This window comes from Osmia bicornis, chromosome 8, assembly GCF_907164935.1.
Source record: "Osmia bicornis bicornis chromosome 8, iOsmBic2.1, whole genome shotgun sequence".
Lineage (NCBI taxonomy): Eukaryota > Metazoa > Arthropoda > Insecta > Hymenoptera > Megachilidae > Osmia > Osmia bicornis.
Genome location: NC_060223.1, coordinates 4,737,120 through 4,760,445, shown reverse-complemented (window position 1 = coordinate 4,760,445; position 23,326 = coordinate 4,737,120). Strand labels below are relative to the sequence as shown.

Below are 23,326 nucleotides of genomic sequence, written 5' to 3'. Positions count from 1 at the left end.
AATTTCGTAGGAAAAAATTGTTAGGTATTTCAATATACCACTACGTTAGTAACTTCCAGCTGATTCACTGTGACGTCATTGGTTACATAGCAGACGATATCTGGAAAAAAACATCATATTTTTATTATCAGTAGGGTAGGTAAATTTTTACAAGTAAAAATTCTTTTCTTCCGTATCGCATTTTGTACAGGGTGAGTCTTACTCAATTAAATGTCAAGGATAGATGTCTAGGCTAGGTCCCATTTGGCACTTGGCCCAAGATATTTATAAATAAAAAATAGTTTCCCATGTACGTTCTTTGAACAAACAGTGGAAATGTGAATATTTTATATATTTTAATCACGTGGATAGAGCATCATCTTCAACGAGATTCAATCTCTGATCAATTTATTGTTTTCGAATATCAGAAGTAGTTAAATAGCTCGCAATTAGTATTAAAGTGTCAAGGGCAAAAGAAAGAGAAGTTCACAGTGCATCTTAAAAACCGGAAGCGGATATGATACGATCAGTGTAACCATACACGAAACGTTCGCGATTATTCATCAATTTTCATCGTTGGGATGAGAAAATCGTTAGTATGAACATTGTAATTATTATTAAGAGGATGTTAATTGAATGGAGATGAGTTAATTGTAGTTATGGAGCGCGTCAGAGGATCGCGTCACCTAACTACACGAAATGGCGACTTTTTACAGATGAAATGACGTTGGTAACACTGACATCTGTTTGCGGATGATTGTCAAAACCTATTTTCTTAGCGAAGTTCGCAGCTTTGCATGCAAGTACGAAGGAAAACATCATGACTGCCTTTGATTCGTAGAAAGGAAGAAGGCGCAAAGTGCAGCCAGAAAGAAGATAGCGTGTTTGTTTTTAAGGAGTGAGTGAGTGTGTAGAGAAAGGTTTCTTGTTTCGTTTCGCTCGTTGCGTTTCACCCGTTCGACGAGTGACGTGCCTCGGGTCTTCCTCGGTGGGGAAGAAGATTACTCCGATTCTAACGCGAGGATTGAAGGCGCGTGCTTTCGTCTTCGCGAAAAAATCTATTATGCGTTTGTGTTTTTAACCTTTTCTCTTGTTGAATGCGATTAAAGTGGGCTGCTGTAGTGCCGTAGTGCGTGATACCTCTGATCCACGTCTGTCTTCAACTCACTTTCCCAGCGGTCGACCGATACGCATAGTACTTCTTCGATGGAGTTTATTCGCGCGTGACAGCAACTTTCGGGACACCAGGCTCGACTTTTGCCAGGTAGCCCCAATTTCGATCTACCACGTGTATAAGCTTTTCTACCCGTAAATTCTACCTACATTTCTTCTTGACGCGACGCTTATACGACATAAAAGCACCAGAGGTCAGTCACATTTTAAAACTTCCAATTAGAGTTTACCGCGTTTTGCTTTTCAAACGCTTAATCTTATCGAGGAATTCAATATCAGGCTTCTTCGAAAACGTCCGTTCGCCCTGTCATGATTTTTACATGTATGTTATTTGTATGTGATTCGAATCTATTTTATGTAAATAAATTGCCACTTTCAACGAGTTTATTTTTCTTTACTTTATATATTATTTTGCATATGTAAATCCTTTGTTAAGGCTACTAAATTATTATATGAATTAATAAAGTTGATTATTATTTACTTTTGATTAAGGATACATATATTTATTTATATTACATATTAGCCGTATTTTAAGCATATCAGTTATACATTTTCTTTTTTTCTTTCCAGATTTTGGTAGCTGTCTATATTCGCATTCTTGTGACAGCTTTTATTTTTTTATATTCGATTAACATGTTTAATACATGACATGAACACCTTATTAAATGACAAGCGTATAATATCATTGATATCTATGGAAATTACTTTTCCTCCATATTGTATGATAAAAAAATATGCAAAATTTTGCTAATACATGCAATATCAATTTATCAGATGTTTAATATAATTTCTGACGCCAAGTTTATGGATTGAAAACATATTTAAACACGATATCAACGTTACAATTGTCTATGCATTAGAGACAATAGAATTTACAAGATAAAGGGCCATATAAAGAAAATGAGTAACAGGCTTGAAGAAGAAGAATCAAAATGGACTTGTGAATATTGTACATACGAAAATTGGCCTTCATCATTGAAATGCACGATGTGCAGAGGTGCCAAACCTTTATTAGGGGAAGATATTTTCCGTTTAAGAGATCCAAGTCCGCAGAGGTCTGGATCGAATGTGGCGTCTGGTCCAGTAACTCATTTAAGTCCAACGGATTCTTATAATCTTGGTTCTCAGAACTATAGTCAAAATGTACCATTGGGAAAGTGGTCTTGCGCGATGTGTACCTATCTCAACTATCAAAATGCCACACGTTGTGTTCAGTGTGGAAACAAAAAGTCTAGTGGTCTTAATCAGTCGATAAACTCTATAGCCTCAAATTTACACGAACATCTAGCACCCCTAAGGCTAGGGGATCCGCCACCAAATTCAGGATCTAATCCTACTCCGATAAACTTACATCCAGAAAGATACTATAATCTACAAGCTAATTTACATCCTGAAAAGTGGTCCTGTCTTGTGTGTACTTATGAAAATTGGCCGAAAGCTACAAAGTGTGTGATGTGCGGTAATCCGAAGGAGAAAGATAGGAGAGATAAAAGTTCAAACAATGTGGGTGTTATTTTGCCAAGTCCAGAGAGAGATCATAGTCAACGCGCTTTACCTTCCCCGCCTCATGCACCTTATATTCACCAGACTCAAAGAGATGATAATGTTGCCGTAGGACGAAGGTAAATATATATTTTGTTGCTTCGTATAATCTAAATATTAGTTGATAAATTGTTATTCGGATGTATCATAAGTTTTCTTATATTGTAGGAGTTCAAATAGATATCCTGATAGCAGAAATGACAGTTTATCAACTCCTCAATCCCCAAATAATTGTGACTATGAGCGTAGACTAAAACAGTTAAGGCGTCATACTGATTGGTGCTGGTTAAATGCGTGTCTTGGCATTGTGGAAGGTGACAATGCACCTGTCGAAGCTTATTTGGCAAGTGGTGGTGATCCTGCTCGTCAATTGACACATTCAGAAGTTCTGCTTCTAAATAGAAGTAGCGCTTTTGATGTTGGACATACATTAGTACATTTAGCTATTAGGTCAGTGAGAAGTAATTTTTAACAATGGATTTCTTTAAATCTATTTTAGCTGATTTTATATAATTGTATAAATGTATATACATATATATATATATTTTTTTTTTGGCAATGTTTCATACTTGTTCAATACGTATCTACCATAATAAATGAACTATTACCGAGAGATATAATATCTTTGAACTGTTCCTTATTCAATTTGTCATGCTTTTGACAGATTTCAAAGGGAGGATATACTAGCAACATTATTATCACAAATCGAAGGCTCTGGTTCTGGAATAAAAAGAGTACCGAGTTACGTTGCACCTGATTTGGCTGCTCAGATACGCAGACACGTTACTAATAGTATCCGGTTGCGCAAGGGTTCTTTCCCATGTTATTTTGTCACTGATGTAGCTACATTTGCTTTGCCTGCTGAGGTTACTATAACATTATAATTCTTTCTTTCGGGTATTATGGGATGTTAGGGTTTGTTATAAAATACTCATTTAATAGATATAGTTTAAGTAAGATAAACACATTCATGTACAAAATTGCAAAATGAATTGTTAGGTTGAAGATTTACCAAGCATAGTACAAGAGCAAATGTTGGAAGAATTATTAGATAAAGAAGCTCAACAGCAGTTAGAAGGTGGTGGCGGAGAACCTCCAGCATTAAATTGGTCTTTAGAAATTACTGAACGTTTAGGAAGTCGTTTACACGCACTTTGGAATAGATCTGCTGGAGATTGTTTATTAGATTCAGCAATGCAAGCTACTTGGGGCGTTTTCGATCGAGATAATGCTTTAAGAAGAGCTCTTGCTGATTCTTTGCAACAAGCTGGCCAATTGTAAGTAATCTTTACAATTAAATCATTCTTTTATTTCTTTCATATGTTTCTTTATTAACCAACCTTTCATTATTACAGTTTTTATTCTCGGTGGAGAGAATATGAAGCATCACAAGCAGCTAGAATGTTAGATTTTACATTAGAAGAAACTCAATGGCAAGAAGATTGGGAGAGCTTATTAGCAACGGCTGCTCAGCCAGGGAGCGCTTTGGAACAATTACACGTATTTGCTCTTGCCCACATTTTAAGACGACCTATTATTGTTTATGGGGTAAAATATGTTAAAAGTTTTCGTGGTGAAGATATAGGTATGTATTCCCTATTTAGAACATAAAATTATTTTATTCATTTATCGTGTAACTAAATAGAATATTTCTCATCCAGGTTATGCAAGATTTGAAGGTGTTTATCTTCCACTTTTATGGGAACCTTCGTTTTGTATTCGATCGCCTATTGCTTTAGGTTATACTCGTGGCCACTTTACAGCTTTAGTTCCCATCGAACCTTATGCATCGTCCAGAATACCGCCTCTTTCATCTCACGGCGGTGTAGGCATAGGTGGTGGCAATAGTCCACTTCAACAATTACAAATACAAATGCAGACTACATTTATGCCGTTGATGGACCGAGAACATAAACTTTTGCCAATACATTTTTTGAGCCCGGATGAAGTGGGCCGGGAAGAATCTATTTTAAATGAATGGCTTGACGTGTGTAGAACCGAAGGTGGCATTCTTGTTGCGCAACAAAAATTACATAAAAGACCTTTATTGGTAGCACAAATGTTGGAAGAATGGTTAAATCATTATCGAAGACTCGCGTAAGTAAGATATCATTTCTTTTTTTTAAATTCTACTTCCTTAATGTTACGCGTATGGTTCAATGTTCTATGCTGGTTACAGTCAAACCAACAATGCACCCTTTTTGAGACCAGCTATTTTACAAGATTACAGTAGTGACGGTGATACGGAAGACGAATAACGAGGTGCAATTGATTAAGTTACTAAATTCAGCCGAGAAGACTTTTCTCCATAATTTCCTTAAAACCATTCGGAATACAAGATTTCGAAGATCCACAATTTTCTGAGAATAACAGAAAAGAAAAGAGAAGTGTGCGGATATCAGGATACATACATCTATTGGCAATGTATTATTTCTGCACGATTTTTTGTATATTAATATTGAAACCACTGAACGTTTAAAATCTCTTCTCGATTCGTACTATTAATTATATCGAATGTTTATTAATTTTTATAAATATTTTCTATGTTCATTTATTATCGTTTATTGGGTATAATCATGGGGCTATGAAATCAGCAATATTAACGAATAGAATTTCGTTACGGCAAACAAGAGCGCTCTTTTAAATCGTTTGCTCTGTAAAAAATTGTATTATATCACAAGAGAATATGTAATTAATTTTTTAATTTGTTTATAATGAGAAAGTTATTAAACATTGTTGAAAATATGGTATGAATCATTGTCACTGGGGGATTTCAAATCTTCAACGATGTACAGAGATAGTGACAAAGAAAGATGAAATTCGATGAAACAAATTCTGTGTAAGAAAAAAACATTGGCAATCGAATTTGTTTCTTCAAAACGCTACACGAAGATTTATGTAATATACTGTGTTATATCATAGAAGAAATTAAGGACAAAAGGATTCTCGTTTGTTAAATGTGAGAAAAATTATTTGCTCGTCTAAAATATAAATTCTAAGAAGATTAATAGGAGCGTCAGTGGTACTTTTTGTCTGATACAGATCATGTGATTCTTATAAAGATAAGTAATTAAGGGTCAAGAAGGATTCTGTAATCATTTTTTTTTTTTTTTTTTCAATACTTGTTAAGCTGCTATTAATTAGCGTTAAAAGTGAGATCCAGACAAAGCTGAATTACAACGACACTTTTCTCTGACAGGTGATGGAGCTTTGTGTTTTTCTTTCTTTCTGTGACCGCTTCCGATATACGTTTAATGTTAACAAAGTACCGATTGTACTTTACTCCGCGTGACGAGAAAGTGAAAGCATTATATATATATAAATATACATATATAAAGAGAAGCAAAAATGTGCAAGCGGATGAATTGTACACAAGGTGTGTAGTCACTGCGAACGTAGGAGTAAAATAGAACTTTTATAAAAAAAAAAGAAAGCGAATACGAGAGAACAAAGAAACAAGAAGTAGTAGTACAGTTTAAGCACCAAGAAAAGAGAGTTACGCCTATTATAGTAAACGACGTATTCGCGAGATGGACAAAGATTTAATGGTAACTAGCTCGGCCAAATAATGAACCCTAATCAAAAAAGTACAAAAAATCGTAAGAGGGAAATATAACGTTTCTTTTTAACGAGAACGCGTTATTACACATGGTATCGCTTAACCTTTAGTCTTCGTTTTGATTAATTCTAACATAGTTCTCTAGTCCTTTTTAGCACCATCGTTTATTCTTTTTGTTTTTCTTTTATTTTTTTTCTAATTGCAACTCGTGTATGTGATTTCAAGGCTCGACAATGTTCGAAAATGGAAGAACGTTCAAAGTCAATTCCATAATGTTTAACGATACAACGCCGTGTCGTAAAGAATATAAGAAAATCCATGTTTTATTATCTTGTTGCATTGTATGTACTTTTTCCTCCATTTTTTTTTCTCTTTTTCCTTTTTTACTTGTGTTATTGCTGTTACAGAGGATTGTACTTTTAACAACGTATAGTTGTTTCCTTTTTTTCTTTTTTGAAAATTTTGTTTGATACTTTAGCGTTCTCGGGCACGGCGGAATAATCTGTAAAAAAAAGAAAGAAAATTGTAACGACGCTCTGTGGTGGTGTATTTTCTTTTCCCCATTGTTAATGTAAGTGTTTCTCGCTCGTGTTGCCAGGATTTTACTCGGCAGGTGATAAAACAAATGAAAAAAAAAAGATATAAAGATTTAAGAATTTAATTGAATCAGATAGAAGTCTATATTAATATAGAGTATATGAAATAGATTATATTAAATAATATATCGATGTACAATAATTCTAAATGACGATTTATTATTATTATAATTACTATGATTATTATATTATATTGTATATTATATTATTATTATCATCAACATTATTAAATCCATAATAAGAAGTATCGTGGTGAATTAATTAAATTGTAATTTTCAATCCAGTTTTAAAATGTCATTAAATTATTCCTTTTATGATTAATCCTATAACGCAGAAACATGGAATACTATTATGATTAAATTAGTAATTTAAAATAGCAAATTAATTATTATTTTTATTACATGCCATGATTTGCAATTTTCTTTTCAAATTTGCGTTCAGGGATCAACATTCTCAAAACTATTAATAATAAAAGAGGTTTAGTTGATTTAGTTAAGTCAACTATGCTCGGTACTGTATGTATATATGTTGTATACAACTCGACGTAATTTAATTCGTGATAATTACGTAAGGCTATCAAAGGCTTACGTAAAGTAAGTTCAAGTCCCTTGGTTAATTATTACAACAGTGCCGCAACGAGAGCGTGGCGAAGAAGGCGCCTGCCACGGGCGCAACTGTATATTTAGTCAAATTCAGCTTGTTACATTAAAATTTTTAATTTTTTTGTCATTGGGTTACGGGGAGGTGCAAGTTAGACACTTGCCACAGGCGCTTCATACCCTCGTTACGGCATTGGAGAGGTGCTTCGGGGTCCTTGACACCCCAAGATGATATCTGGTCGGTAGTAGTAGTAGTAAACATTTACCCTTGTTTGGGGGTCGGCGCTTTTGGGGACTTTTCCGTCCCCTTGTTGCCCACCGAAAATTATCAGCCACGCGCCTAGGGAGATGGGTTGGCAGCGCTCTGCCAACCCCAAACTCCCGCGCTTTTTCAAATTTCTCTTTGTACATAATCTTACTTTCCTTCTATTTTTATCTTTATCGTTACTATCATTCTAATATAATCTCCTTCCCTTCCGTCTAAGCCTTCTCCTCGGTGTATATGTGTGTGTGTGTGTGTGCATGTGTAAATGTTTGTATGTTTTGTGTGACCCCTTTTAGTCGCCTCTTACGACAGGCAGGGGATACCGTGGTCGTATTCTAAGCCCCCCCCGAGCCGCAGGGGGGTATCTGGTCGGTATGCAGAGAGCGCCAGCGATGCATCGGGGTCCCTGACACCCCGGATGCATAATCTCGGTATGCAGAGTGTCACCCGTACTTCGGGGTTCCTAACACCCCTGAATGAATTATACCCAAAACACTCTGTTCATAAATTTGTCGATAATCAAACATTTTTGGAGAAATAGTGTTAAATCTAAATTTTGAACTTTCTCGTTTCCCACACCTTCCTTTGATTCTATTTTTTTTTTTAGAAATCAGTAAAAATTAGCACAAGGCCGAGAAATTATTAAAAATTAAATATTTATAAAATTCGATGCGCTCCCCATCTATACAAAAATGGCGCAAACTATTCTACGACTTATCAGTTGGGAACATTGGCGCTGTCTACCGGCAATTAGCGGAAACTGCTTACCGACTTATCAACCCATCTCCGCTGCAGTCGGTAGGTTGCCTCCGAGCTTCCATTATTTGCCGGTAGACAACGCCAATGTTCCCTTTATCAAAAAATCAATCGGTAAGTTGTAAAATAGTTTGTGCCACTTTTGTATAGATGGCGCTACGGTCGATAATGAGAGCATATCCCCAACCTCTCTCTTCGACGTCCAAAGACTGACTGACGCGCTTCGGCCTACTACACTTACTCAAATTAGTGATTGCAGATATTTTTTGTTGTTTTTTTTCTGTCACAGGGAAATCTTATACATCCTGCCAGATTCCTACTGACAAAATCCTACGGCAACCGGTACTATCGCTAAAGAAAGGGCTCCGAGACCTTATGTGTATTACTCAACAAGCGTCTTCAGTTGCATGAGAAGATTTTTTACTACATTTAATTCAATTTGTTAGAATTAGGTGAATTATAAATAAATTAACTGGATATATATTGTATATACTAACAAAGAAAAATTAAATAAAATAAAACAGAATAAAACACGTGCTACGTCAGTGACAGCCTCTTTCAAACCGAACTGTATCTTCACTCATCTGCAATAAAATATTCTACATAATATCATCCTTTACATTAAAACTATTCTTTGAAATCACTTAGCGTCATTTAATTTGGCTTAAAACAATTATTAATAACTGAATTAAATGTACTTTTATGTAAAAAATCTTCTCATTCAACTGAAGACGCTTTCGTGCCTGGCACACAGGCAATCAGTGTACACTCACGAGGGGAACTACCCAAGTGTTCCGCTCACTTATTAATGAAACTTTGCCACATTGTAGAGCTCGTCGCCCTGAACACGCCTATACCCCCTTTTGGGGGCAGACGGCTAATTGTTTAAAAGATATGAACAATTAAAGTTAGTTACCCCGTACATTGAGAATCATGACAAACTAACACATACAAATGCTTAGCTCCGCGGTAAAACGCTTGACTCGCAATCTAGTTGTCTACGGTTCAAGTCCATGATTCACAACTTCTTTTTTCTTTTTTCTTTTTAATGATAATTTGTCTCTTTTTGAATAACTATTACAACTGTGCTATAATCATTGCATTTATTAATAATTAATTACATGTGCTGAAATTTTTTTGGAATTTAAGTTATCTTTTCTATCCCATACGTACATTAACACCCTTACCGCATTCAAAATTCGATATATCGATAGTTTCGATTAATTGTTTAAATATATTAATTGATTAATTGTTTTCGATATATCGATAGTTGGATCGATTAATCGATATTTTCGATATATCGATATTAGGTTAGGTTAGGTTAGGGTTAGGTTAGGTTAGGGTTAGGTTAGGGTTAGGTTAGGGTTAGGTTAGGTTAGGGTTAGGTTAGGTTAAGTTGGATCGATTAATCGATATTTTCGATATATCGATATTAGGTTAGGTTAGGGTTAGGTTAGGTTAGGGTTAGGTTAGGTTAGGGTTAGGTTAGGGTAAGGTTAGGTTAGGTTAGGTTAGGGTTAGGTTAGGTTAGGTTAGGTTGGATCGATTAATCGATATTTTCGATATATCGATAGTTGGATCGATTAATCGATATTTTCGATATATCGATATTTTCGATATATCGATATTTTCGATATATCGATATTTTCGATATATCGATATTTTCGATTAATCGATATTTTCGATATATCGATAGTTGGATCGATTAATCGATATTTTCGATATATCGATATTAGGTTAGGTTAGGGTTAGGTTAGGGTTAGGTTAGGGTTAGGTTAGGGTTAGGTTAGGGTTAGGTTAGGGTTAGGTTAGGTTAGGGTTAGGTTAGGTTAAGTTGGATCGATTAATCGATATTTTCGATATATCGATAGTTGGATCGATTAATCGAAAATATCGATATATCGAAAATATCGATTAATCGATCCAACTATCGATATATCGAAAATATCGATTAATCGAAAATATCGATATATCGAAAATATCGATTAATCGATCCAACTATCGATATATCGAAAATATCGATTAATCGATCCAACTATCGATATATCGAAAATATCGATTAATCGATCCAACTATCGATATATCGAAAATATCGATTAATCGATCCACCTATCGATATATCGAAAATATCGATTAATCGATCCAACTATCGATATATCTGGAATATATCGATATATCGAAGCCTGGAAAATGAAAATAGAAAATGATCTGTTGTTGCACGTGGCTAAGAAGTAATCGAAGCATTTGAACGAGGGGCGGTTTCGCGCTATCTCGACGTAAACGAAACAACAAGGATGGCATTCGACGAGCCTGGAGTTGGAGTGAAATGGGGCTAAGCAAGGACAGAAGTTACAGTGCGAGAGAGAGGCTCTTATGCAGCTTCCGGTTTGGTATGGAATCACGGTCTGCGTTCGCAGTTTCGTGCACCATCCTATAGGGCGGAGGGAGCCACCTTCGCCGTCCGAGGCTCAACGCAATTAATTATTTTGACAACCGAGTTTTTAATGGTGCTGGTTAATATATTTTACTCGTTGAGGAATGAACTGCCTCACTTCTCCAACTAAGCATTTATTTGAAAAAATTTCTTTTCTCCTAAAATAGAAAGGTATTTCTCATGCGAACGAGGCATAATGGCTGCGCGCTCGCGCGTGACCCGGTGGTAGGGGCACCTTCCCCTTTAGTGCTTTTTCACTAGACGAACGGACACTATGATTGATATTGTACACAGGACACAGGTGCCGTTGTGCGTCCTATCGGCGAAATTGAGAAGCTCATTTAATTAAAATGATTCAAATAAAAGTAACAGCTGTTATAACCTGTTAAAGGGAACACGTAAATAAATTTAGTAAAATAGCTGTAAAATTTTGCATCATGGAGGTAAATTTTAAATACTAAAATTTGTTAATGTCATTAACGATATCTAAACAGTTTTATTTAATATGATGCATTATTTAGGAACAAAATATACCTATTGATATCAACACTGGAAAATTATTAGAATGGCTAGTTAATAGGCGACATTGTAATAAAGATTGGCATGCAAGGATATTAATAATTAGAGAGAAAATTAACAATGCAATACAAGATATGCCTGTTCATGAAGACATTGCAAAATTATTATCCGGTTCATGTAAGTCAAATTTTGTAATATATTATGTTTGTTACTTTATTCACATTAATTCCTTCATTAATTTTTCAGATATAAATTATTTTCACTGTTTAAAGATAGTAGAAATACTAAAAGAAACTGAAGCTGATACGAAAAATTTATTTGGAAGGTATGGTTCCCAAAGAATGAAAGACTGGCAAGACATATTAAGTTCATATGAAAAAGAGAATGTGTACCTTGCAGAGATTGCTCAGATGCTTATACGAAATGTTAATTATGAAATTCCAAGTGCTAAAAAGCAAATTCAGAAACTAGAACAAATGCAAGTTGTAAGTATTGACATGGCAGATATTATTTCATTCCATATAACTTGATCTATTTCATGACAGGACTTGGAGAAAAAGGAAACAGATTATAAAAAATCAGAAAATGTAGCCAGGTCAGAATTTAATTCCCTTTGCAAGCAGTTAGATGTCCCTGGTCAACAAATTAAGCAAGAATTAGTAGAAAAAGTGAAAGAACTTCCTGAAATCTATGAAAAGATCGCAAAGAAAATAAAATCTCTAGAAAAACCTGTCGAATTTTATTCCAGCTTTGTTAATTATACTCTTGGCAGACAGCACGATGGTGGTTGTGTTCCAATGGTAAAATATATTATTGGTAAGTTAGCATGTTAATTATCCAGTTATCGCAGTTATTATATATTTAATATTATAAACAGACAAAGGAAACACTACCACATACGAATGGATGTATGGAGAACCACCATTATCGATTAACGAGCCTCCATTAAATATAAGTTTTGATGATAACGATTCAGAGAAAAAAAAAGTCGAAAATATCGAGAATGTCGTATGTACATACCTATCAAATATTTTAAATCATGTTTTAAATAATTTAGGTATATTGTCAAAATGATTTTAGGGAATCGATTTTGGAGAAATTGATATAAATAGAGGTGTAGAAAACGGAGGTATAGATTTTGGTGATGATGTTAACTTAGATGCTGAGGGTGACATTGATTGGGGCGATGAAAATGTGGAAGAGGTACCACCTGGAGATATCGATTATAATATATCTTTAGAAGAATCTGGTATAGTTGTAGAAGCAGCTGGTCACGAGGGTGGAACTGCTACTGGTACCGAAGCGTACAGAGTTCTTGATAATCCAGCTACTAGAGATGACTTTATTAATCAATTGTTTGAGGTATTTTTGAACTACTGAAGTATGCATATGATATTTCTAATGATTTATGGTTTAAATTTTGTTATTCTTCTATAGCTGGAGGCATTTCTCAAATTACGTTTGTACGAGTTTAAAGGAAATGATAATGTGAATTTTTTGAGCTTCAGTCAGTTGCAAGACTCATCTTCTAGTCTACAACATTCAACGCTAGAAAGTACTCAAAATATGTTGGATAATGTTCAAGTTGTTTTGTCTGAAATTTTAAATACTAAAGTTCAGCACTTACACAATATTAAACATTCTGCAAGGTAATTAAGATAATAGTGTTATTTGTACGAGTTATTCATAAGAAAATAATTATTATTTATATTTACAGGTACGTGGACGTGTTGGTTTTATCCTTAAAACAGAAATTAAGTTTAGTTGAGAAGATGATAGCTCTACAGAAGAGTGTAAGAGAGAAAAGGGAAGCTACTGCGGAACAAGCTGCCACTCTTCGACCCCTCTTACAGCTGCTCGTACAAAGAACAAAAGAATTACAATCAGAGGTATCTATCATAATTTATCAACTGAATTTATTAGTGAAATATTTACCCGTTGAATTTTTGTTCTTAATTCCAGATAGAGAAAGATATTTCAAAGAAGTATAAAAATAGGGTTGTGCGGTTAACAGGAGGCATAAGTGCTTTGTAAATAATTAATATTAAAGATAGAACGATGTTCAATGTAAATAAGATTTTATTACAAAACAAGGGAGTAAACGGTATTACGTATTGTGTAAAATATTTATTACACATCTTTTTATATTGCAATATATACTTCTCTTGTAACGCAATAAAGATAAATGACATGTTATTTTAATTACAATTTGTACCTTTTGTTGCAACAGATGTTACGATATATATTAATGTACATCCTTGCTATCTTTGGCATATAAACGTAATATTACCAAATTGTAAATTAATTTCCCATTTTTTGATCATACCTTGTATGTAGATAATTACATGACCATGAAAAGGTTTTGTACCAATCTCCAAGGCGACGATGTGCACATAGCTTTGGTCGTCGGGCAAGGGTAATGTCTTAAACATTCAGCAAACGAACGATCACATTCGCATAATCGTTGAGCACACGATCCAGATCCTCCCCAGTTTCCGTGTTCAACAGCTATAGCAATAATATATGTTTCTGAATAAATATAGATTAATAAGAAATGTATAAGAAATATAAATTAGATCAGACAAACCGCATATGGGTTTATAACCATGGTAGCATCTCCAATAATATGGTACAAAGTATTCTGAGAACATTGGACAGTCTGTAGCATCGTAGCACCAGTCGTGCATTTTACAACACCTGTAAGAAGTTATAAAAAATTTAAATATAAATTTTATATAACTTTATAAATTAAAGGAAGTCTTGCCTATCTATTCCATCTATTACATATCCCGACCCCAAGAAACCACAATAACATCCATATCCTTTATAAGATAAAGGATTACATCCAGTGGCACAAACTATCATGTTATAAAGATGTATCACACCGCGTTTAAACCTCTTATGTGATAAATTCTGTTCGCTGTGTATCCTAAAACAGGATATATATTTTTAAAATATATAACAAGACTATTAAATGTAACAAAGTAAGATATTAAACTTACAATAATTCTTTTGTATCATTGTGTGTAACGTTAACAGAAATAGGTTCATTCATGTAAATATCTTCCTTCAGCTGTTGGATAGATACTGAATTCCAAGATTTGTCACTTTCTTCTATCTGAAGATTTCCTTTTTCCCACTCCTCTTCTACATAATTAATTAGTGGTCTATTTTTATGTAATTTGTACTTTTGTTTATTCCCAGTCAATCTTTGGGCACTTGGAGTATTCCTAGCTGCACATTGAAATTTATAATAAATAAAAAACTAAATTACCGAATGAATTTCTTTTTATCGTTAACATTAGAATTTATTTTCTTCAGTCCACTTGTTAATATCTGACTGCGCTCGAAAACGCACTTTTTCTCCTATTTTTTTCAAGAGCGTTCTTTTATTTCACGCTTGCTGCACCATGTTCTATAAAAGCGAGGCACACTTCCGCTTACAGAGTACCGTACAATAATTATTACAGTAAAAAACAAGTTGCTTAACGACCATTAGAAGTAAAGATATTTTAAACGCGTTGAGAAGCTGTAATTTGATGGCTCATTGCATTTTCATGCCTTTTGTAATGGAATTTCTTTGGTAAACAGATTCGATTATCACAGATCATTTATTATCGTTTATCTTTTAATCCAAAGCCTAGTTTGGACTTTATGAGGTCTTTGTGTAAACTGTGAGGCCTTTATAAGGACTTTATGATACCTGTATGGAGTCTATAAAGATGGTATGAGGTCTCTATTATATGATGACCCTATAAGGCTTCTGAGAACTCTATAAGAAACTATGAAGGTTCTATGGACTCTATAAAAAACTATGAAGGTCCTGTGGACTCTATATAAAATTATGAAGATCCAATAGACTCTATAATAATTGTGAAGGTCCTATGGTCTCTATAGAATATTATGATGGTCCTAAGGACTCTATAAGAAGCTATGAAGGTTCTATGGACTCTATAAAGACCCCCTGAGTCCGCAATGGACCATAGGATGAATTAAATTTAAATAATTAATAAAACTTTATTACATACCACGACTGTCACAGCAGGGCAGTGCTATAAGCGTGATAAGAGACAGAAAGACGATGATCCTCCAACGGTTTATGATTTGTGGCCAATCAAAGCCATGAGGAATCAATGCAACGTTGATCCTTTTACGATTCATCGAGTAACGTTTTCCCAAATACGAAAAACGAGTTTCGAATCGTCAGCTACGAATCGTTCTCAACATATCCAACAATAGATCAATCAGATTCGCAAATTCTTGAATAAAAAAATTGTTGCGTTTTACTGATGAACGCATCACGATTTAAGAAGAGAATTCATAAGATTTTCCTTGGGCTTGAAGGCTTTATAAAATAATCCTCTTCATTTCAAAGAAGATTTAGAAAATTCTTAATCTTACAAAATTAAATTAAACATTTCAAGAAATTTAAATTTATCACAAAAAGATCAGAGTTTCAAATAAATAAAGCACAATAAAATTTTTAAATTTCTTCACTTATGTACTATTCTTCTTCTCGTTTCTTCCAGTGTTGATTAAATAAAAATTAAATAAATCATTGAAACAACAAGATGCAGCGTTCTCCAAAATCAGAGATTTAGAACGTTTGTTATTAACACTAGAGGAGAGTGAAAGAAACACTGACTGGTCCAATCGGACAAACTTGGATCATCTACGATCCTTTCTTCCACCATGCACCAGCTCATTTGACGATCCTTAATCCACTGTACTGTTGAACCTTCGTGACCCCGGGTCTACCTTCGAGTCTACCACGAAGCAGTCGAGTAACAACACCCAGACTGGATCCTCTTCATCCGGAGAACCACCGGGAGCTCTGAGAAACCTACTGTTACACTTTCGGCGACTTCCTCGAAGAAGGGAGGGTCCGCAACGTATTCACCTTTTGTTCTTCGTCTTCTAACGCGTTGCTCGAGATTTCAGTTTGATCTCTTATCTTTATGGCTAGATTTCCAAAGGCATGATTTTCTTCTTCAACTTTTCTTGAACTAAATGAGGAATAAAAATAGCGTTTGATTATTATCTGACTTAAATTAATGGCATTTGAAATTTGTTGAATATACTTATTATAAAATTATTACTTGGCACTTGGGTTGTGGATAATTTGTTTAAAATAATTAATTTATCATAGTTCTGACTTTTCAAGTTTCCAATTCATTTTTAAATCCTCTTTTTTAATTTTAAGTCCTCAAAGCTTTTGTTGTAACGTTGATATATGCTGTAAAATAATAATTCATCAAATTGTTAATTCATATGAACAATATTATTAAATCTAATTCAATAAGAAAAAACCTTTCATCTAATTCCTAGATATGTCTCTGTAGATGAAAAGACAATAAAGACAGTACCTTCTCATTGTTCCTATAAAATGAAATTTGATTGTAGATACGACCTGATTTTTAAGTGGCTCATGTCTTCCTCAGACAAAGCTCAAAGGGTAAAGGACAGGCGTAAATGACGACGTTCAGATTTCTCTTAACGCTGCACAGTTTCTTAAAAAGACAAAATAATCAGAACTGGAATTTCTCTTCTTATTTTAGTACAAAAGAGAAAAAGCATTTCTCTGCGTTGAGTGTTTTTATATACCTTCTTGATTCAATTGAAGAATTAATACTTAACGCGTTAAATGCCACGGTGAAGCGGACGCGCTGTAATTATAATTATTCCGAATGCAAGTGTTTCATTCTCCAATTTAAACTTTCCATTTACTACCTTGAGAAATTAATGTGATATTAATAATATTTGGAATCAATTTTAATTTTTTACTATTTACTAATTGCTACTGTTCAAATATTTCAATACTCGATTATTCTAATCTTCTAATCCTCTTCTAACTTTTGATAATTCAAAGCAAAGAAGAGATATTACGTGCTTTCGTTCTTCCTACATTCATGACATAATTTCCCTCTGGAATCTGAAATATCGGTCATGTGCCAATGGCTAAGTATCGAGAACAGTAAATTCACCTATTAACCGACTGCTTGATACAACTTGCAGCAGCAAAATAGAAGAACCTGGTTTGCTGGTATTCGCAGTGAATGGATGTGCTGGCTCGATTCTAGCGGTACTCTTTGTATGTAACAGATGTTTGATACACCGTGAAGTCCTAAAAATGCAATCGAAAGAAACTATATACCATATGAATATGATTAATAACGAACGCTTATTATTAATACGTTGAATGTTATTGGGGTCACCTGTGATTGGCACTGAAAATTACAAAAGAAGAACATTATTTTTAATAATATTGATATTGTACAAATAATGTAAAATAGTAAATAGAAAGCTTTAAATTTGAAATTTGAAAATTAACTATTTCTATTCTTAATAATTAGAGCTTCAATTTCACCATGGCATTCAGCGTGTTAATTTACTGATTGTGTTACGTTTACTTGACATAAATTAATGGCAATTAATGTCAGTAGCTACAAATGATCTACCATCTGAAGACAATGAATGAGAAGATAAATAGTCGTTATGCAACTATAGAATTTATGTTTAAATTAAAATATAATTGCATTAATGTTTTACAGTAAAATATTAATCATTTAAAACAAATTTTTAACATAGTTTCATTGCCTTTTTATAAACTACAATAAGAATGCTCGTCTTTGCCACTTTTTATAAATAATTATCTTGAAACTTTCGTTTTCTAGCAACAATGCCATTAAGTAAAAGTGATTTCAAAATTTCCTTACACACAAGAGAAGAACAAGAGTGAAACAAGATTTACCTACAAGAAACTACAAGATCGCACTAATGCACAACCGATAAGCGACAAAATAGAACAATGGCTCGTCGAAGAATGAACATTGCAAACGATTTCACCCCCATTAAGTATCCTTTGTCCCTGTTGCGTATATCGTTTCCTGTATTACAGCACTCTTCCCGGAATCGATGGATCCGTGAAATGAGATTTACCATTCTTTGGCCGAGCGTGACGATCCATTTCAGTTTCAGTGAAATTATTTAACACCTTCTTCGATAATATTCCGTAACAAAATTCGAGACCTGAAAGAAAGATAATAATAAGTTAAAATAGTATTAGATTGTTGCATGTATGGCTAATTTGAAAATATCAATTTCATGACATAAAAGTATCACAAAAATAAACGTGTGATACATCAATTTAAAGCTTAAAATATAAAGAAAATTGTGATATAAATATTTTATTAATATTCTTAATACCAACTAGTTGATAATCAAAGAATCTTCATCAATTGCAGTGTAATACACAGTGATGGTTCTATAACAATTAATCAATTTATATTAAAATTATTAATAAAAGCATTGCACAGTTACTTTCTACAAATTTTAAGCTTTAAATCCATATAACATAAGTATTATTTCACGATAGTTTTATGTGATGAAATGTAGTCTGAGATTTTCTATGAGATTGATTTCTCTTAGCTGTTTCTAAGATTTTTGTGGATACCTGATTCCGTGCAACGTAATTGCTGTTAAAGGTTTGTAGACATGAAAGAACATCGTGAGAAAGTGCCCTTTGAAGATGGTGTGGTTTTAGATTGCATGCAATCTGTTCATTTAACGTTGCACAATTTAAAACGGTTCGTCGTTTGTTGGAGAACAAAGTTGACCACGTTGCAATCAGGACAAAAGCAAATTAAAATTGCAAGTTTGTTCTTGAATTAAAATGTGTAATAATTATTCTGAAAAATTTAGAATCAATATTTTAAACATATCTTTCAGTAGAAAATTAAATATTATTAATATTCATTTTTAATATTATATAATTAATATTAATATTTAATTTTTATTAATATTAATTTTTCATAATTCAAATTTTATTTACGTTTACATATTTTAAACGTAAATTACAGTAAATTCGTTAGGAAAATTTCTATACCTCTTCACTAGCAGGCAAAGATTTTAGTTCATCTAAATATGTAAATTACTCCAGTTATCTCTGAAAAGTAGATCGCCTGTGAAACCAAGCGTATCGTAGCGTAATTTTGCGTGGTGTACCAAGTGCGCTTATTTTACCCTCGATTCGAATAGGTTGGAGGATTCTAACGCAAAGTTATAGGAAAATCAATTGCACACTTTCACCAGTAACGTTATCATTTGAAATATAACTCAATAATTAAATGATATTAAATTTGACCTACATTCTATGTGTAAAAACTATCCTCAAAACAGTAGATGATTTTGAAAATGATTTTCTTAAAAAGTGTAAAAGATATAAAAATAATTTTTATGCAAATTTATGAAGTGAAGATTTATCTATAACGGGATATTAAAATTATAGTATGAAAATTGAACAAGTGTAGACAAATTTTTCAGAGTTTCTGTATTTAGAGAATAAACTACCCCTATAATAAGCGAAAACAGTATTAAGTTGTTTCATTTATTTATGGCTAATTTGGAAATGTCCAAAATCTAATGTAATTTCATGATATGTAAATTTACAATTCTTCATCTACCACTTTGAAAAAAATCCCATGTTTTAAAAAATATAACATGGTGGCAGAGCTCTGCACTGAATACAGGCTTTTATGGTACAAGTCATAAAAACTGTAAACCATAATTGAGCTACAATCAGTTGACCGTTTCCAATGAAATTATGCAATTTTCATGCATTTACTTTCAATGTCGAGGCGCCGTTAAGAACAGCCGCAACTTTCCTTCTTTTCCAACGCTTTCTCGTTCCCTTCAATCTGTATAAAAGATTCTTTTCGTTTCACTATCAATGTGTAATATATACCTGCAACGGAGATATAAAATAAAATTTGAAACAAAAGAAATCAATTTTAAAAATAAAATTTTAAAAAGAGTTTTGATATCTTTTCCTCAGAACTGATAATAAATTTAAATCTTCGCCCTTTTAATACCTTAATATTTAATATATTATCTCCTCTTGACTCATTGAAATCTTCAAGTTATTTGCTAAAATGATGCTGACAATGAGAATCATGTGCCCCTGAACAATGTGTTTTCTTTGCTGAAAAGATCCCACATGCTCCGTAAACGCGTATTGTTCATGTACCTTTAAAATACTTCACATCCTGTGAAAAGAAAAAATGTTCTTTGTTACTTACACTAAAATATACAGGAGATATTCTACCCCAAGCATTTCGTTCCTGATTTGAAATTTAAGGGACGAAACGCTTTTACAAAATTTTAAAAAATTCGCAGCAGAAACAGCATCGCTGGCGCCAATGTAGCGGTCAGCAGAGAAACTACTAAAATAGAAAATGATCATTTATTTGTTTTGAATTAAATCATTTCTGGGTTTTCCTGAAGCAAGAACAATGTTATGCAGGCCTAATTTAATGTAAACAATAATATTACAGCTTGTTTGAAATTTTAAAATTAATATTTGAAGAAACTTCATTCTATGGATTCGAAAACGCTATAACAATTTGTGCTAGCCCGTCGCAATTAACTTATAAATATCTGAGAAATATAAAAGAAATGAAATAAATATTTTTTTACCTATAATCAGCAAATAAACTACTTTTTTAGAGTATCAATTATTTAACGACTCTTCGTCAAACAGGCGATTTCATGTTTATGTAAAACTCTGTCGATAGAGGGCAGCAAAAGTCTTCTAAAAATTTCGGATCCAAATAAATAATGCGTTTTAAAATGTTGCAAAAACGCTTTCAAATATTGTATATTAGTTTGTTGAAATTTTCTGTTGACGATATTGCGAAATATTAATTGTACAAAATGTATTGCAAAATTAAGTTTTAGTATTGACATCTCTTATTGAGGAGTATTGTTGAACGAAAATATATGGGACGGTTATTTAAAAAAATATGTCCAACAAATGTGTTTAATAAACTTAGCTAACTGAAAAATTCTATATAAATAATAGTAAATGAGATTAATCGAAGTTATAAGTAATTATAGTTTACTTTTAATTGAAATTGTAATGTAAAAATGTTATAACCTATATGGATTTCGGTGATTTACTGTTTAAAGTTAAATAATCGTATGCTCATGGCATAGCGCATAATGTATATAATAAATACCAATTGTAATATTTAAGTAGAACAACTTGAAAATACAGTTCGTAGTGTCATTATGACGCGTAAATGCGTATTGTGTAAGGAAACCAATTACAGGAATACTTATAGCTTTTTCTCAGCACCTAAGGACCCAGAATTACGTAAAAAGTGGCAAAGTGCTATTGGTATTGAAAATTATTCTGTCACTGATGATACCTACGTTTGTAGTAAACATTTTCATAAAGATGATATCATTACCCACTGGGTTAGTGGAGTGCCACCACATGTAATAACAGTAAGTATTAATAGCTTTGATATTATAGTTATATTTTATTATTCTCATTTACCTTCTATCTTCATTTCTTTTACAGATTAAATATAAGAAATGTAGATTACGACCAGGGGCTATTCCTGGAAGAAATTATCATCTTGAAGGAAATACCCAGTCTCAAGAACATTCTGATGATTCTGATGTAAATATAAATTGTTATTCACCATTTAAATCAAGAAGAACACCTGGTTTGTTGAAAAAGGAACAAAATTTCCTAATACCTAGAACTGAAGGAAAATTACAAATAAGTTATGCCGAAGATCCTAAAATTTCATCATTGTATCAGCTTCCGCATAGATTTGTAGACTATAGTTACATTTCCAAAAGGAATTTGCAAAATGATATAGAATTCTCTGAGGATGGTTCAAGTCTTAATAACATATCGTACAATAATCCCAGAAATAAAGAATCCCCTAAACAAAATTCAAATCAAACGAAACAAAATACAATAGTATGTGTAAAAGAAGAGGTTTTATCCGATAACCAAGATTTAATAGAAAATATAAAAGTGGAAGATGAAACAGAAGAACAGAATGAAATATGTCAAGAAGATTCTTATTCTGATGTATCTAACAGAGTACTGGATTCTTCTTTTAAAGATTTTAATACCTCCAACGAAGATAATGCATCGATGTTGAATCATAAAATAAGAGGAGATACCGTTTCCAAGGAGAAATCGACAGATAATAATTTTAATGCCACTGAAAATATATACATAGAAAATCAAATAGTGAATAATTCAAACTATGATCAACTAGACACCCACTATTCTGTATACAGTGATACAGATAAAAATGAAATGTTATTTGAAGATTTACTTGAAGTATGTACAGAAGTATTATTACCACGCGGTTGGTCTTGCTTGGTAACTTCAAAAGGTCATACAACAACAATAGTATACCTATACATGGGTATGACAAAAAGTGGAATGCCTTTCGCAGAGAAACAAGTGTTTATAAAGAGTGATATGATGTTGCATTGCGCTGTTGTAAATAAAGAAATAAACCCATTAATTCACAACCTCATAAGAGAGGGGAAACATTTAAAAGTACAAAACTTAGTAGATATAGAAGAACTAATTGATGAATTCGATCAAAGGATCGTCTGTCAAGGTATTTATATCTTCTTCTATTTCCTAATTCATACTGATAACGAACATTAAATTTTTTACATATTACTTAGGTATACATGATACTGAAAGGTTTCAAGAAATTAATTACATCAAATATGCATATAAAGATGGTGTAAAGTGGAGACACGTTTTATGTCCATTACTAGTGAATAACGATTTGTCCAGATGTACAAGGTGCATTTCTCTATCTCACAGATTACAACATAAAACAAAAAGTTTCTTTTCTTTTCCATACAAACGTTCCATATTTACCAGAAAACACTCGAAAGTACACTCTATCCGCCAAAAATGTAAACGCGTAAGGAGACAAGATCGCAAATATGAGTTTGTAAATATATTTAAACAATAATTTCAAATAAAACCAAGAAACAAAATTTTTACTACATGTATTACTTGTTTTATTACCAATGTACATTATTTATACGAAACAAATAAATTTTCTTTTTTTA

General features: G+C 33.0%; 4 protein-coding genes and 2 long non-coding RNA genes across 12 annotated transcripts; 3 read left to right on the top strand and 3 right to left on the bottom strand.

Annotated features, from left to right (window-relative positions):
* Window positions 1–47: 47 nt before the first annotated feature.
* Window positions 48–7,096, top strand: LOC114877113 (ubiquitin thioesterase trabid). 7 transcript variants are annotated; one of them, XM_029189280.2, is made up of 9 exons: window positions 480–571; window positions 696–877; window positions 1,723–2,774; window positions 2,863–3,144; window positions 3,359–3,560; window positions 3,694–3,971; window positions 4,050–4,279; window positions 4,356–4,791; window positions 4,874–7,096. In XM_029189280.2, the coding sequence occupies exons 3-9, from the start codon at window positions 2,053–2,055 to the stop codon at window positions 4,950–4,952; spliced, it is 2,229 nt and encodes a 742-aa protein (XP_029045113.1). In that variant the 5' UTR covers window positions 480–571; window positions 696–877; window positions 1,723–2,052; the 3' UTR covers window positions 4,953–7,096. The 7 variants fall into 7 exon arrangements, with proteins under 7 accessions (XP_029045115.1, XP_029045113.1, XP_046142874.1 ...); XM_046286918.1 differs by having other exon boundaries at window positions 696–1,243; XM_029189285.2 differs by having other exon boundaries at window positions 696–1,346; window positions 5,894–7,096.
* A 4,071-nt stretch (window positions 7,097–11,167) lies between these two features.
* LOC114877079 (CDK5 regulatory subunit-associated protein 3) lies at window positions 11,168–13,624 on the top strand. Its single transcript, XM_029189218.2, has 9 exons — window positions 11,168–11,346; window positions 11,425–11,599; window positions 11,669–11,907; window positions 11,968–12,238; window positions 12,300–12,430; window positions 12,503–12,784; window positions 12,860–13,071; window positions 13,140–13,311; window positions 13,385–13,624. Exons 1-9 carry the CDS (start codon window positions 11,341–11,343, stop codon window positions 13,454–13,456), a joined length of 1,560 nt encoding a protein of 519 aa, XP_029045051.1. The 5' UTR covers window positions 11,168–11,340; the 3' UTR covers window positions 13,457–13,624.
* LOC114877080 lies at window positions 13,484–15,855 on the bottom strand. The gene is made up of 5 exons (XM_029189219.2): window positions 15,451–15,855; window positions 14,425–14,656; window positions 14,187–14,351; window positions 14,010–14,119; window positions 13,484–13,930 (listed from the first exon to the last, which is right to left on the bottom strand). Exons 1-5 carry the CDS (start codon window positions 15,581–15,583, stop codon window positions 13,764–13,766), a joined length of 807 nt encoding a protein of 268 aa, XP_029045052.1. The 5' UTR covers window positions 15,584–15,855; the 3' UTR covers window positions 13,484–13,763.
* Window positions 15,856–15,919: 64 nt separating this feature from the next.
* Window positions 15,920–17,625, bottom strand: LOC114877087. Its single transcript, XR_003789503.2, has 4 exons — window positions 17,027–17,625; window positions 16,789–16,932; window positions 16,522–16,658; window positions 15,920–16,428 (listed from the first exon to the last, which is right to left on the bottom strand). It is a non-coding gene; the product is annotated as an uncharacterized LOC114877087 (long non-coding RNA).
* Window positions 17,626–17,814: 189 nt separating this feature from the next.
* Window positions 17,815–20,977, bottom strand: LOC114877086. Its single transcript, XR_003789502.2, has 6 exons — window positions 20,897–20,977; window positions 20,293–20,466; window positions 20,046–20,165; window positions 19,308–19,470; window positions 18,876–19,110; window positions 17,815–18,451 (listed from the first exon to the last, which is right to left on the bottom strand). It is a non-coding gene; the product is annotated as an uncharacterized LOC114877086 (long non-coding RNA).
* Window positions 20,978–21,016: 39 nt separating this feature from the next.
* Window positions 21,017–23,264, top strand: LOC114877110. The gene is made up of 3 exons (XM_029189271.2): window positions 21,017–21,709; window positions 21,786–22,857; window positions 22,928–23,264. The coding sequence occupies exons 1-3, from the start codon at window positions 21,491–21,493 to the stop codon at window positions 23,224–23,226; spliced, it is 1,590 nt and encodes a 529-aa protein (XP_029045104.1). The 5' UTR covers window positions 21,017–21,490; the 3' UTR covers window positions 23,227–23,264.
* Window positions 23,265–23,326: the final 62 nt, after the last annotated feature.